Here is a 14,805-nt window from a genome sequence, read left to right as displayed (position 1 = left end):
TTAAGATAAATATACAAAAAGATCGAAGGAGAATTTGAATAGTAACAAATACATTTAATGTAACTTTTCCCTTTTCTTTTTCTATTTTTTTTTTCTTTTTTTTTGGCAGATTCTAGGACACATAAACAACTATTTTTGGCAGATTCTAGGACCCATAAATAATTTTTTTTATTTTTTGCTGATTCTAGACCCATAACAACAATTTTTTTTTTTTTTTTTTTTTTTTTTTTTGCAGATTCTAGACCCATAACATTTTTTTTTTTTTTTTTTTTTTTTTTGCAGATACTAGGACACAAACAAAAATTTTTTTTTTTTCTGGCAGAATTCTAGTTCCCATAAAACAACCAATTTTTTTTTTTTGGGGGGGTTTTTTTTTTTTGGGGGGGGGGCCAGATTCTAGGACCCATAAACAACTTTTATTGCATTTCTTCTTGTTGTTTTTTTTTTTTTTTTTGGCAGATTGTAGGACCCATGAACAACTATTTTTTTTTATTTTTTATTTATCTATTTATTTATGTATATATTTATTTTTGGCAGATTCTAGGACCCATAAACAACCTGGTTGATCCAGTCGAGGTGGAAGGCGACGTCTGTGTACAGGCCGGGCAGGATGGAGAGGTTGTTGCTCAGACAGGAAGCCCCTATACTCACCAACCCGACGAGGTACTGCTTCCCGTCCCTGGCGCGAAGCGTCAGCGGCCCTCCTGAGTCGCCCTGTGGGATGACGGGACGAGACTGATGACGTCACAAGTTGAACATTCCTTTATATTGTCGTTTTCGAATGGGACGGAGGACAGAGGTTGCCAGATAAGTATATGGTTGAAAATGAGCATTTTTTCCCTTTGGTATATTGTTTTCGAGCAGGTGAATGTTTTCGAGCAGGTGGAGAGAGAGAGAGAGAGAGAGAGAGAATTATGGTTGTGAAATAAGTATGGTCGAAGAAGAGAATTTTTACCTTTTGGTACTGTTTTCGAAGTTGGAGATAATTATGGTTAAAAGATTGAAGAAGGTAAAGGGCTAAACAGAAAGTGATCTCAATCATCAAAAAAGAAACAGTAAAGTTATAAATTAATAAATGGATGAAAATGTATTAAAATACAAGGAGAATGTATTAGGGTATTAATGCATTGCAGGACATCTTTTTTAGGCAGAATGTTCCAGAGTCCAGCTGTGTGAGGAATAAAGAAAGGACCTCTGGAACATTGGAGAAGTTAGACAGCACATTTCACCACATATACAAAACTTAAATACCCACTGACCTGACACGCGGACCTCCCACGGGCGCTTGCGCAGAGAATGCCCCTGCCAACTAGCAGGTCAGGGTATCGATTCCTCAGGGCAAGGTCGTGACCTAAGCTCTTGTATCTTTCCTGACAGAGGAAGTCATTCATGCCCTCCAATTCGGCTGCTTGTAGCACGGGAGAGCGGTAAGCTGGAAAGGAAAGTTATTCAGTTGTATATTTTTCTACGATTCTACATGTTACTTAAAAAGAGTATCTTCAGTTTTATGACCTCAATCTTATTTTCGTGTGATTCTACATCTGCCTGAAGGGTATTTATTCAGTTTTATTGCTGCTATATCTCCGTAGGATCCTACATCTACATGAACTGAAGTATTTGCTTGTCTTAAAAGGTGTTTCAGTTTGACGATAGTTCTATGTTTCGTAGGATTCGATATCTGCTTTGAAAAGTGGCATTTGTCTGTCTGGATAAGTGGTTGGATATATCACACTACATTTCCATGTTTGGGCATCTGTGTCGCACAGTCATATCCACGTAACTCACAATTTTCTAGGGAATATTTTTACCATTACGAAAAATATATATTTCCTCCCCCATGTTAATATAAGCAGTGATTATTGTAAAGCCTCTAGTATATACGCTCATAACACCTAAGTTTGTTTCCTCTATTTTTATTTCATCGTTCAATAGCATAGCGTACGTTATATAACATCGATTTAGTTTTCCTTTTTACACCACCTAAAAGCTCTCTTCTGAGAAAACTTACTTAAGGGCCCTTAAATTGCGTATACTTTTTTCCAGCTGCCTGGGCCATCTGAGACTGACAACCTCAGGCTCAAGATTTTACCACTTTTTTAGCACGCTGGCCCCTTAGCTAAGGAAATTTAGTATATACCTTCAATCTTACAAGTTTTTCGTTATATTTTCCAGTTACTTAACCCCCTGACGTTGCTAGATTTGAAACGGACGACCTGAGGTTCAAGATATTATCAAGAGTTTACTACAATACCCCCTAACTAAGGAAAAATAGTAAATACCTCCAATTCAACAAGGTTTTCGCTATACATTTCACATACTTGCCACCATTATCGTTGACAGATCTGAAACTGATAACCTAAGGTTCAAGATTCTACCAAGATTTTACCACACTATCCCCCTAACTAAGGAAAAATAGTAAATACCTCCAATTCAACAAGTTCTTCGCTGTATATTTCACATACTACCATTAACGTATCCAAATCTGAAATCTACTAAGATTTTACCACAATTACACCCTAACTAAGGAAAATTAGTAAATACCTCCAATTTTACTACCTAAGGTTTAAGATTCTACCAGGATTTTACCACGCAATAGCCCCCTAACTAAGGAAAATCACTAAGCACCAAATGTTGCTCTATAAATTCCAGTCACTCACTTCCATTAACAAGACCGAATCCAGCCACAGTCAGGGGCGCTCCAGTGACGTCTATAGACTTTTCCAGGATGCAAAGCGGGAAGACCAGCGGCGAAAATCTGATCTTCTGGGATGTTCTCAGTAGAGCTATGTCGTTGTAGCGAAAGCCGGTGTTGTGCCTGGAATGAAATTCGATAGGAATATATGTATATATAAAACAGGATACGTCTCAAGTATAGGAGTCCCATTGAAACACTCTGGTTTAGAACTAAGGACTACTATATTTCGTTGGGCCAACTTCCACCCTCTTCAAATAGTAAGAAGGGTGGACGTTGGCCCACCGAAATATAGTAGTCCTCATCTTTAAAACTGTTTTAATGGGCTTTTTATACCTGAGACGTATATATATGTATATATATGCATACCATTGTGAAAAATCAGTTTAAATATCTCATTCTTTCTTTCTTTCTTTCTTTCTTTAAATACTGCGCTGTAAACCCTTATGGACAGAGTCAACAGATTATAAACCTGGTAAATTGGACTAGGTCTTACTGTAAACACACACAAACACTACACAAGCCATGGCAAGGATGATTCCCAAGGTATAGAGCATAAGATATTTGGTTAACCTGTTTTTTAATATTTGAAAACACACATACACACACATACACACCTATTCACACAAATACATATAATCTCTACAAAAGGGACAATGAAGATACAAGGAAAAGCGAAAGCAAGCGGAGAATCCCTAAGCCAGAGAGTGGAGGGTAAACAAAAAGGTCTATATGCAGGACTATGTAACCTGCAAGTCAGACTGGTTATGATACTTAAACAGAACAACCAAACAATTACATAGATCATGTGTATAATGACCTTAATTTGCGGATAATGACGGCGGTTAATAATCATTACTTACCTGTATTACGGATGAATGAATATTTTTTCAATGTCTACATCCTGAGGTCGAGAGTTGGATTCGCCTGTCTGAGAAATGTCTAATTCTCCCAGTCTGATTCTGTATCTGTAAGAAGACATTAAGGAGACAACATTTCATTTTTCTCTTCTATCTGTGTTTCCCTTTTGCCTCCTCTTACTTCTCCCTAACGAACTCCTTAATATTCTTTTGAAGCTTGAATTTCAAGTCAGTGGTTCCCTGTGGTGGGCTTGTGCCATATGAGTAGGGTTCATCTACTGAATAATAATAATAATAACAATAACAATAACAATAACAATAATAATAATAATAATAATAATAACAATAATAATAATAATAATAATAATAATAATAATAATAATAATAATAATAATAATAATAATAATAATAATATGACCTAATGGCCATCGATGCTAAGTACATTTTGTTTAGCATAAGTTCTTGGTTGGTAATCTACTAAAACGTTTGTTCCCATTGACAAAAATTTTAAAATATCTAAAGCTGTATACCACAAGTTAGGAGATAAAAATCTATCCCTAAAACATTCTTTCCAATATAAAGCGAAAATTATATAATCAAATCATTTGATTAGTAATAAAAAAAATCAAAATGATAAAATTCATTTTATCTTAACTGGCTCCATTATTTTTTTTCCATCCCGTTCTCTTCAGAAATGTTTTTTCATGTGCTTTCAACTTGACTTTAGCCCGAGTTGCCTTTGTGTCATCCCTTAAGGACCACATGGGATTGGCCATTTTTGGAGGAATAATACCCACCTTGGCCTCTACACCTTAAAACACAAATCAGCTTCAATAGGCATTGGATCAAACCAATTCATTCACAGAAGCCTTCTTATACCATATCAACTGCTGACATCATGAAAGACCTGACAAAATTCAGTCAAGTTCCCAACACAACTCCCCCAAGGGAAACTTTGTCAGAATCTTCAGTAATCCCATTCTAAACAATATTACATTTCTCAAGGTCCTTGGTTTGATCTCGACGTTTTCCCACCAGTCTAACCCCAGGATACATCTAAGTTCTCAGTTTGCCCAGAATGGTAACTGTCCCTCTGTTGGCAACCAGCTATGAAAAGCATAAAAACTTCCATATGTAGCCCCTTGGTTATGATGAAAGCTCATTCTGCAATGCCCAGCGTCAAGAGACTCTTACCTCTCTGTCCCCATTCTTAAGAGGGATGTCTGTATAAATCCAACATCTGTTTAAAAGAGGCAGACTAATCCCATGACACAGCTTTAACAGAGTGAATCGTACCTTACAGTTTGGTTGAAGAAGCAGTGAGCGGCGCTCAAGAGGAAGCGATCAGTAATTGGAACGGAGCCGCAGATGGCGTCATCCAGTATTTCAGAGCCTGCAAAAGAGGTAATGATTTGATATTCTGGACCAGGCTATATACTTCTGTACTGGTAATCACTTCATATATTTTTTACTTTCTTCACATTACAACTTAAAAACTGGAATGCAAAAATGATAACATGCAAAAGTAAAAAGTTAAATTCTAGGCCATCACAATTTTATATTTATCAAGATGGAAGGAGGAGAAAAATGACCTGGAAATTTAGGTTCCTTCTATGGACAGTTTTGTAACCAGAAAAATAACTTTTTTACCTTTATTAGAAAGTTTCAGAGAAATGTAGTCTTTGAAGTTAATCCCCTCCAACCCCCAGCCCCAAGTCCTTATGAAGCGATGAGCTAGATTTTAACAAAACTAACTTAGATCATAAACTAGATTTAAATCAGTCTAACTCAAACCAAACTAGCTCAGATCTAGATCTTACCAGCAGTCACTTAAAGTAACAACTCAAACCAACTCAGATCTAGATCTTACCAGCAGTCACTTAAAGTAACAACTCAAACCAACTCAGATCTAGATCTTACTAGCAGTCAGTTAAACTATCTCAACTCAAACTAGCTCAGATCTTACCAGATGTCAGGGGAACCACATTAGACGTCGCAGGAACTGGCTGCCTCACAGGAGTTGGAGTTATTCGGGATGGGTTAGGGACTGGGGGTCTCGTAACTGGGGTTGGATTACGGATTGGAGGCCTCGTCACAGCTGGAGGTGAGATTTGTACCACAGTGGGTCTAGGGCTAGGTATTACTGGAGGCTGCGTTGGTCTCACGATAGGTGGTCTTACAGTTGGTCTGGTCGTTTCTACAACAAAGACTATGCCCTGCAAATTAAATCTCATTACTTCGGACTTCCTTGAACAATAAGAAGGTAAAGCTTTGATGGTTGACGTGCAATAATTTTTTTAAAAGATGTCCATTTAAATATATTTGAATACTTTAAAAAACGAGAATAAAAAAATGGCCTCAATATCAACATTTGATGTTGTTACCTCACTCAACCAGTCATTAATAACAGCTCAGGCTTCTGGCCATCAGTCGAATTACACACAGTACAAATTTTCCATATTTAAATCCCATAAATCACTATGCTTCACTCCCTCATTCTTTTTTGCTTTGCTAGGTTTTAGCGAGATGATAGGATTAGGTGATTTCATCACCCACTCCATTCATTGATGTCTTTTGAAGAGTCTATGTACTGTCCCACTGTTTTTGGGCAACTGGGGAACCTTGCAGGCTTCATTCTTAATTAACTTATGAAGGTGTTGTCTGTGTATCCATTGTTCTCAAACATTTGTGCTATAATCACTATACTATGACCCCATACTATCATGAGTTCAAATCCCCTGCATAATCATTCAGTTTATCAGTTGTTCATACATTTATATAAATTTTTTCATTGTGAATTATTTGCACTCTGGTTGCAAGCAAAGATTAAATATGGCATGTGCTGTGATGTGGACTGAAATCTTTGAACCATCGTTCACTGAAAATCCTTCAGTCCCTGATCATTTTGTAATTGAATTCAAATCCCAACTTGAAAAATTAAAGAAAGCTTCCAGTGCCATACAAAAGGCTGCTTCCAATCACCTGACTTGAGCTGAAAAACAAAATTGCTGTAAGATTCATGTAGTAAGCAACAGACTCAGAGGGCAAATTGATGACATGCACTACTTGAAAGAAACTTTTGGGGGTAATGTAGCTTTAAATTGCATACCAGAAGTCTCATGGCAAGACAGAGTGAGTAATGATTCAATAAGGAAAATTTACTGGGGGACCACATGCAGATGAGATTATGATCAACTGAAGGTGGAGGTAGTTTTGATCCTGTCCTTCACTCTGCCCAGCTGGGTTCCTGTTGGCACCAGAGAAGTTGGATGTCCTTAGAACTACTTGGATGACAAATGTTAAATGGGATGTTGGATATTAGTGGACATTTATGGAAGTGAAAGTTCAAGAAAGAAATGAGGGACAATGCCACAGTCCATCTGTGTCATATGGCGTTGGCTGTGATGGTGATGAAATAATTGTTACATCTTGAATTTCTCTTCTTCCTTTGTTTTAGTCTTACCTTGCATGTGCGAGTCTAAGCTAGAATGCTCCTTGCACAGAAGTACTTGTACGTAACTACACATAACAAGTGATCACTTTTCTTGCACACAGAATTGTCCAGTAATAGAAATAATGACCAGAAACAGAATTTCCACAATAACTAAGCCCATATTGTGCTTTTGTGTGCCCAACCATCAAAGAGCATCAAACCTACCTGAGAAAGCCAGCTATTGTCTTTGTAATATTGATTCACTGGCCGGGGAGCAGATCAGCATCACACTTAACAAACACAAGAAGTAAAGGATAAGAAGAAATGGATTATATGGTAAGCATCCTGAGAAGAACTGGCAACCCTTACGACACTGGGTGTTTCAGCAGTGGTTCCTCCTCCGACAGGTGTTGGGAATGTATCAGATATAAATGCTGTTGTTGCTGTTGCTAGTGATATTGCTGGCACCTCTGGGTTTCTGCTGGCTTGAAAATTATCGAAACTAGGAAGAAACGACACTGCGTTAGATATTGCTGGTCTTATTTCTTGGATAATACTCGGGATGGACATTGAAGGAGCTCTGCTAGGCTGAGTTGGGATGATGTTTGGCAGTGGTGACGTAATGCTCTGTCTAGCGGGTCTCTTCGGTTTTAAAGAAGGATTCCTAAGCGTTGGCCCTGGGGCAAAGTTGGGAATTGATGGGGTTCCCCCAGATCGGAATGGATAAAAGCTGCATAAGGAAAGAAACGTCGATGCAGGTCACACCTTCCAAGTCAGATGTTTGCTTAAAAGAAACATCACCAGAAAAAGTGATAAAAGTAGCAAAATAAAAAAAGGGAAACATACAAAAATTAGAAAATGTTACTGAAATGTTACTGCAACTTGCATAAGAAACTAAACATAACCTTTGAAACCAGAGAATAATATGGATTGACATGCAAAAAATTCTGAAATGATATTCATGCAGGGAGTGTCCTAAATAAAATTAAAGGAAGAGGATACATTTTCACAAACCGTTCGAGACATCGCTTCTAGTTTTCAGCTGGGGGAAAGAAGTGGCATTTTCCCACAGAGGCAAAGACACCATGTGGTTTTTATAGTGAAGGCATGCACTGCTGATAAGTAGCCTATTGCATTATCAATAAGATGAGCGTGCTGGAAATAACCGATAAAATCCTTACAACACTGGGCGTCTTAGCGTCGGACCCTCCTCCGACTGGTGTTGGGACAGGAGCTGGAGTTGCTGTTGCCGTTGCTGTTATCAGAAAGGTCTCTGAACTGGGTTGAGGCGAGTTGAAAGTTGGGAGCAACGACACTACGTTAGTTATTAATGGTCTCACTCCTCCGAGTATGTTTGGGATGGATATCGAAGGAACCCTGATGGGCCGAGTTGGGATGATGTTCGGCAGTGGTGGCGTGACGGTTGGTATAGAGGGTCTTCTCGTAGGCTGAGGAGCATTACTCGGTCTCGGGGGAGGATTCCTTATTGGTGGCCTTGGAGCAAAAGTGGGAACTGATGGGATTCCACCGGGTCGGAATGGATTAAAACTGGGCAAAGAGGGTCGATTGTTGCCGTTACTGCTCCCTGGACTAGGCCTTCCTCCTCCTATGGAACCCAGAATCCCTGATAAAGGCGGTCGATTGTTGCCACTGCTGCTCCCTGGGCTAGGCCTACCACCTCCTATGGAGCCCAGAATCCCAGATAAAGAAGGCCGATTGTTGCCGCTGCTGCTCCCTGGGCTAAGCCTACCACCTCCTATGGAGCCCAAAATCCCGGATAAAGAAGGCCGATTGTTGCCGCTGCTGCTCCCCTGGGCTAGGCCTACCACCTCCTATGGAGCCCAAAATCCCGGATAAAGAAGGCCGATTGTTGCCACTGCTGCTCCCTGGGCTAGGCCTACCACCTCCTATGGAGCCCAAAATCCCGGATAAAGAAGGCCGATTGTTTTGCCACTGCTGCTCCCTGGGCTAGGCCTACCACCTACCTATGGAGCCCAAAATCCCGGATAAAGAAGGCCGATTGTTGCGCTGCTGCTCCCTGGGCTAGGCCTACCACCTCCTATGGAGCCCAAAATCCCGGATAAAGAAGGCCGATTTGTTGCCACTGCTGCTCCCTGGGCTAGGCCTACCACCTCCTATGGAGCCCAAAATCCCAGATAAAGAAGGTCGATTGTTGCCACTGCTGCTCCCTGGGCTAGGCCTACCACCTCCTATGGAGCCCAGAATCCCAGATAAAGAAGGCCGATTGTTGCCGCTGCTGCTCCCTGGGCTAGGCCTACCACCTCCTATGGAGCCTAAAACCCCACCCAGGATATTACCCAGCTGCCGTTTCTGGCGGCCGAAGGTAGAAAGAGTGGCGTCATACCTTCCACAGACTGCGTTAGGAAAGAAACGGGAGTAACTGTATTAGTTTCTCTGCCAAATGTAAGGCTGAAATATAAAAATTCCTCCATGATGTTTTGTGACAAATTAGTTTATCGCCTTCATTCGCACATTCTTCACAAGTTGTCTAGGACACAAACTACTATCTCAGGATGTTCCTGCTTTCAAACAGATATTAAAGAAGATACATACTTAACTCGACAGCAAATTTAACCCTAGGTCAGTCCATTAAAAGAGTAACGGTTGCTTTTCAGTTGACTTTGTTAATACCTAGGCCAGCAGTAGAGGGTCTGGCTGAAAATCAAGATAGACCAAAAAAATCATTTTAGTCTTCCATATTAACATATGAGGGTGCTAATTATTGATATACAGAGATTCCAAAGGTGGTCTTGAAGCTGGCCTACCTAGCTGTGTTCAAGACATTTTTGGCTATATAGCATATACATCTCAGGCCCGTACCTTGAGTTTTTTATGGGGGAGGGGTGGGTCGTTTTTCGCAAAACTGGACCTTTTCTTCTATAAATATCATTGCATATATATAGGTATATACAAGATGAAGTACTTGAAAATGTCATTTCAGTTATATTAAGAAGAAAAATGGGGTATGCTGTCCATGCCCTTCTACCCGATGAGATGTTATTCAAAGTACTGACTTTAGGTTGACAGAATTTTACTTATGATGCTGAAAGTTTGCATTGAAATTCAAGAATATTTCTTCAGTTCTATTGATTGATTCATTTATTATGTTAATGGTAACGTGCATATTGCTTTAGTTGCTGTTATGTTGTATACTTTGACTTGACAAAAAAAACAATAATTATTAATTTCTTTGCAAGTACAGTTCAATGAAAAGGATAGTCACAGAAAATATGGACTTCCAGAAATTCGGGGGGTCGTGTGACATTCCCCCGACCCCCCCTCGGCACGTGCCTGCGTCTCGTGATGTTCTACTCAAAAGATCATTGTATGAAAATAGTCACAAGAAGACTTCGTTGCTTCTGTTATCAGTTGTTTAACACTTGTTCCTGGACCTTGACGAGGTGTAGGTATTTTAAACGTAGGTACTAGATAACACACACACACGCACACACACACGCACACACACAGACACACACACACATGCACACATATTTATACAAATATATATATCATATATATTATAAAATCTACAGCACTCCACTAACCCAACAAACCTCGTTTGAAACCAGTCCACAAAAAACAAAAAAAAATTAACAAAAAAAATTAAGCCAAACCAGCCACACTGGAACTTCAAATAGTCACTTACCGAAGTCCGGATTCGCGATCGAAGAAGTGAAAGAACTCGGGAACAGGACTTGGGGGATGCTGCAGGAGCCACAGGTCTTCGGGCACTGTTCCTGCATGAACTGCCTCTGGGAGGTACAGAGACCACTGTCCCCCCAGTTGCCGCAGAAGAAGTTGATGTCTTGGCATCCTGTGGGAGTTTGGGTATATGTGTATACATGTATGTATAAAAAAAAAAAACTCCCATTTCATTGTATATATTATCTATGAGTCTTTCGTACTGGCTTCTGTTCTAAATAATCGTTTGAAAGTGGTTGCATAGGCCTACCTATTCGTCTTCTAGAGAGGTTAGAAAATGCTAAATGTTTCACTAGGCCGACCTTTCTGTCATGGAGAGGGCGTTTGGAAATAAATAGTTTCCCTAGACCTACCTTTCTGTCCTGGAAAGGGCGTTTGAAAATGTTCCCCTAGGCCTACCTTTTGTCCTGGAGAAGTTGTTAGAAAATATTAAATGTTTCCCTAGGCCTACCTGTCTGTCCGCCAGATGGCTCAACGTTCAAGGTCCAAATCACAACCGGAAACAACCAAACCTTCATCCTGTAAATAAAGAATTTTTATGTTTCAATTATATTCTTTTTAGATGATTTATTCTCAAGGGTCAATTCAGTTTCATAACGTCTTCCCTTTACCCCAGAGCGTCAGCTAAATCTTCTCTAAGCATAGGCCTACTGTTTCGTTGACTCTTACGAAGCAGATCAATAGGTGATTTACGTTTTTGTTCGTCGTACAATTCAGTGCATATTGCATTGTTCTTATAATTTCTATTAATATTATCATCATATTAACACCAGGATTTACCAAAAGCATAAGGAAGAGGACATCAAGAACTCAAAACTTTCAATTAATTTAAAAATGACGAACAAACCAAAGAGGAAAGAAACACAGGAAGATATAAATGAAAAAAAGGGATCCTATAGTACTAGGAATTATATCGATTATGTCGATTGTCAAAAAGTAGCAATCAGTGGTTTGTAAGCGTTTGATTCTATATAAAGTCCTAAATATATATTTCAGGTAATAATAATGAAATATCATTAAGCATTAGTACCACAAATCAGTTAGCTTTCAGAAATTGATGGCCTCCTTTATCAAAAAAAAATCAAAATCTATTACATTCGAAATGTATTACAAGAGTGAAGACTGATTAAAAGCTATACTCATTATGTAATGATTCATTTAAATGATAATGACAGTTGCTGATCCCTGAGATGGCGTTCATAAACATTTAAACTGAATGTTCTTCCGCATTCCGTCAACACGACCATAGGGATGATCGAACTATGTTGCGTGAGCTGTTCACGTGGTTATCGTGCAGCTGGCAAGGCCGTTCGTGAACCAAGAGCCCGTGCTGGTTAAGACGTCATCTTCGTCTATAACAATAACCAAAATCTAAAACAACAACAACAACAGCAAATAACAACAATCTTTTTTGTTCCCTTCCCTTCCCTTCCTGGTCGTGTAGGGAAGGTCGTTCGTCTGTGAACAGCCTCAGGCGAAGAAGGTCCATCGTTACTCGCATAACTGATAGATCTAGGTATTCTCTCTCTCTCTCTCTCTCTCTCTCTCTCTCTCTCTCACACACACACACACACACACACACACACACATATTTTCAGATAATTTTACTGATTTATTTATGTTATAAAGCCACCAAGTGACGAGGAAATCCGTACCAAGTCCGGTATGAAAATTATCAGTTTCGAAAAATTAACAGACAAAATAATTAAACATTCTCCCCTTTGCTTCTCTGTCAATTAGATATCAGTCAAGTTTATCATTTGGTAAGTTATTTAAGCAAGTTATTTATATAAAACAAAACTCAAGTTTGGTTACAGGAATTCATAGCAAAATACATCGATACTTACATTTTTCTTCTTCTTACAAGAACTTGGCGACCTGTTACGTCACTTCTCATGGATTCTTGGCACGACGTTTTCTTCCTTTTAACGAATAAAAATACGTCATGAACGTATAGAAGGCATGACAGATAAACCAATTAATGTCATTTATATCTTAAATCAATATATAAAGCCACAATAATTACCAAGGAAACTCCATTAGAACTAATTCAAGTTACGTAACCACAGTCTCGCCGTCGTACCTTAATAATGATAGTACTACATGGCAAAACTGCGTGCGATAATTCTTCCAGAATTTTTTCGCTTTCCACCAAAGTAATGAAGTAAATTTATTCTGTAATATAAAGTCTTCTCACTGAATAGATTGTTAAATACAACCTCGAAGATGTTCTGTCGAACAGAGTAGACGGGAACTACAAGTCTGTCCAGCTTTTAACCTTAAACGTCAGGAGAGCCTGCTCAGGTATCCAGTTAGTGTTTTATTTGGTAGTTATCATACATGAGGCGGTCAGATCCTGCAAAGGAACACACTGGTTGAAAAAATTGCAATTAAATAAGAGGAATACACATAATATATATTTATATACCGATTATTTCTATAAGACCATTATCCTAAACAGTATCTAAACCCTCATTCAATGCATACATACGATTGCAAGTTTGAAACGTCACCTTTTGCAATATACTAGGAAAACGAGAAAAAACCTGTTGCTAAACATCATACATCTGGCATCCTGCTGGGAATTATGGTATAAAAGATTTTCCTATTGTGCTGCTGCACGAGAAAATAAATAAATATATACGTATATATATGTATATATATATATATATATATATATATATATATATATATATATATATATATATATGTATATATGTATATATATGTATATAGATATATATATATATATATATATATATATATATATATATATATATATCTATACACATATATATAAAAAATATATATACATATATATATATATATATATATATATATATATATAATATATATATATATATATATATATATATATATATATATATATATCAACATTTTCCTCAGCATTCTGTTAAAATAAGCTCCGTAAATAGCTTTTATCATTCCTTTTAGTGTACAGACGGCCAACAAAGAATTGGCGTAGTTTCTTAATTCATTGTTCGTTATGGAAATATTGCCATATGCAGGTGCCCGAATATTTTACTTAACAATAATAAAATTTCCTTTCAAAGGTGCTATACTTGAAATAAATGACATTAGAAACTGAGTAGACTTATTCAACGTATGAAAGATAATTATTTTGCAAAGTAAGGAAAATATATACCGATGGGTCCACCGTCCACGATTTCTAATTTTATTTCACTCTAGCTTCGTAACAGCATTCCGAAGATTTTGAAGTTGGCTTTGCTGCCGCTCCGAGTCTTGACTCAAACATATCGTACTGCACTGAAGTGTTGTCATTTCGGTCTCCTACAGCCGATAAAATAATACATCAAGGCGTTAACATTCTTTGAAAACGATGTTAATTAAACTAATTTTGTCCTTTGATCATAAATAATTGCATGACACGTTTAGTGGGCCTAAATTGGACTTCTGATTTTCCCACATGATAAGCCTAGGTCTATTTTCCAGCAGCATACTCTCTCGGATACGTAATATTAATGAATATTTTAAATCGACAATATATATATATATATATATATATATATATATATATATAAATCTGCTTTATTTGACTATTCCCGTTATTCTTGTTTTATTAGCCATGTTCGCCTTTCTTCTTATCCTTTTATAATTGCTTAACATAACTTAACTCAGACCTAGCTATTCAAGTCAAAAAGCAATTATAAAAAAATCAACGAATATAATTCTTTCTTATTTTATTTTTATCGAATTCCTTGCATATCATCCTGTTTCATTTGGACACCTTGGAAAGCTGTGGGAGTCAAAACTGACGAATACATTAAGAAGGCTTACTTTCCTTAAAGCTTTCTTAGGATGATCTTTCTGTAGCTATTCATTTCTTTTAAATAGAAATTAATTCAAATTAGTTCACATGTATAACTAATAGACCTACTTACATAAGCATATTATAAGCAGCTGAAAGAATAAGAAATAGGAAAGGTGACGTTCTCGTTTAAGTCTATTTCATGTTTTTTTTGTTTTTTTCTCTCAAGAAAAACCTACTGCTTAATCAAGGGTTGCTCTTTGACGGCTACAGGGTGTAACACGAGGGTATGCACACATTTTGTGGA

The 14,805-nt window shown here is 37.9% G+C and overlaps 2 protein-coding genes across 2 annotated transcripts; both read right to left on the bottom strand.

Moving 5' to 3' along the window:
• Positions 1-434: 434 nt before the first annotated feature.
• On the bottom strand, positions 435-12,627 carry LOC135211686 (uncharacterized). The gene is made up of 9 exons (XM_064244947.1): positions 12,556-12,627; positions 11,160-11,227; positions 10,653-10,820; positions 5,519-5,768; positions 4,849-4,945; positions 3,556-3,660; positions 2,658-2,815; positions 1,260-1,432; positions 435-714 (listed from the first exon to the last, which is right to left on the bottom strand). Exons 1-4 carry the CDS (start codon positions 12,603-12,605, stop codon positions 5,686-5,688), a joined length of 369 nt encoding a protein of 122 aa, XP_064101017.1. The 5' UTR covers positions 12,606-12,627; the 3' UTR covers positions 435-714; positions 1,260-1,432; positions 2,658-2,815; positions 3,556-3,660; positions 4,849-4,945; positions 5,519-5,685.
• LOC135211455 (CLIP domain-containing serine protease B4-like) lies at positions 541-4,760 on the bottom strand. Its single transcript, XM_064244763.1, has 5 exons — positions 4,747-4,760; positions 3,565-3,660; positions 2,658-2,815; positions 1,260-1,432; positions 541-714 (listed from the first exon to the last, which is right to left on the bottom strand). Exons 1-5 carry the CDS (start codon positions 4,758-4,760, stop codon positions 541-543), a joined length of 615 nt encoding a protein of 204 aa, XP_064100833.1.
• Positions 12,628-14,805: the final 2,178 nt, after the last annotated feature.

Source organism: Macrobrachium nipponense, chromosome 4 (genome assembly GCF_015104395.2).
Source record: "Macrobrachium nipponense isolate FS-2020 chromosome 4, ASM1510439v2, whole genome shotgun sequence".
Classification (NCBI taxonomy): domain Eukaryota; kingdom Metazoa; phylum Arthropoda; class Malacostraca; order Decapoda; family Palaemonidae; genus Macrobrachium; species Macrobrachium nipponense.
This window is presented reverse-complemented; position numbering and strand designations above follow the sequence as displayed.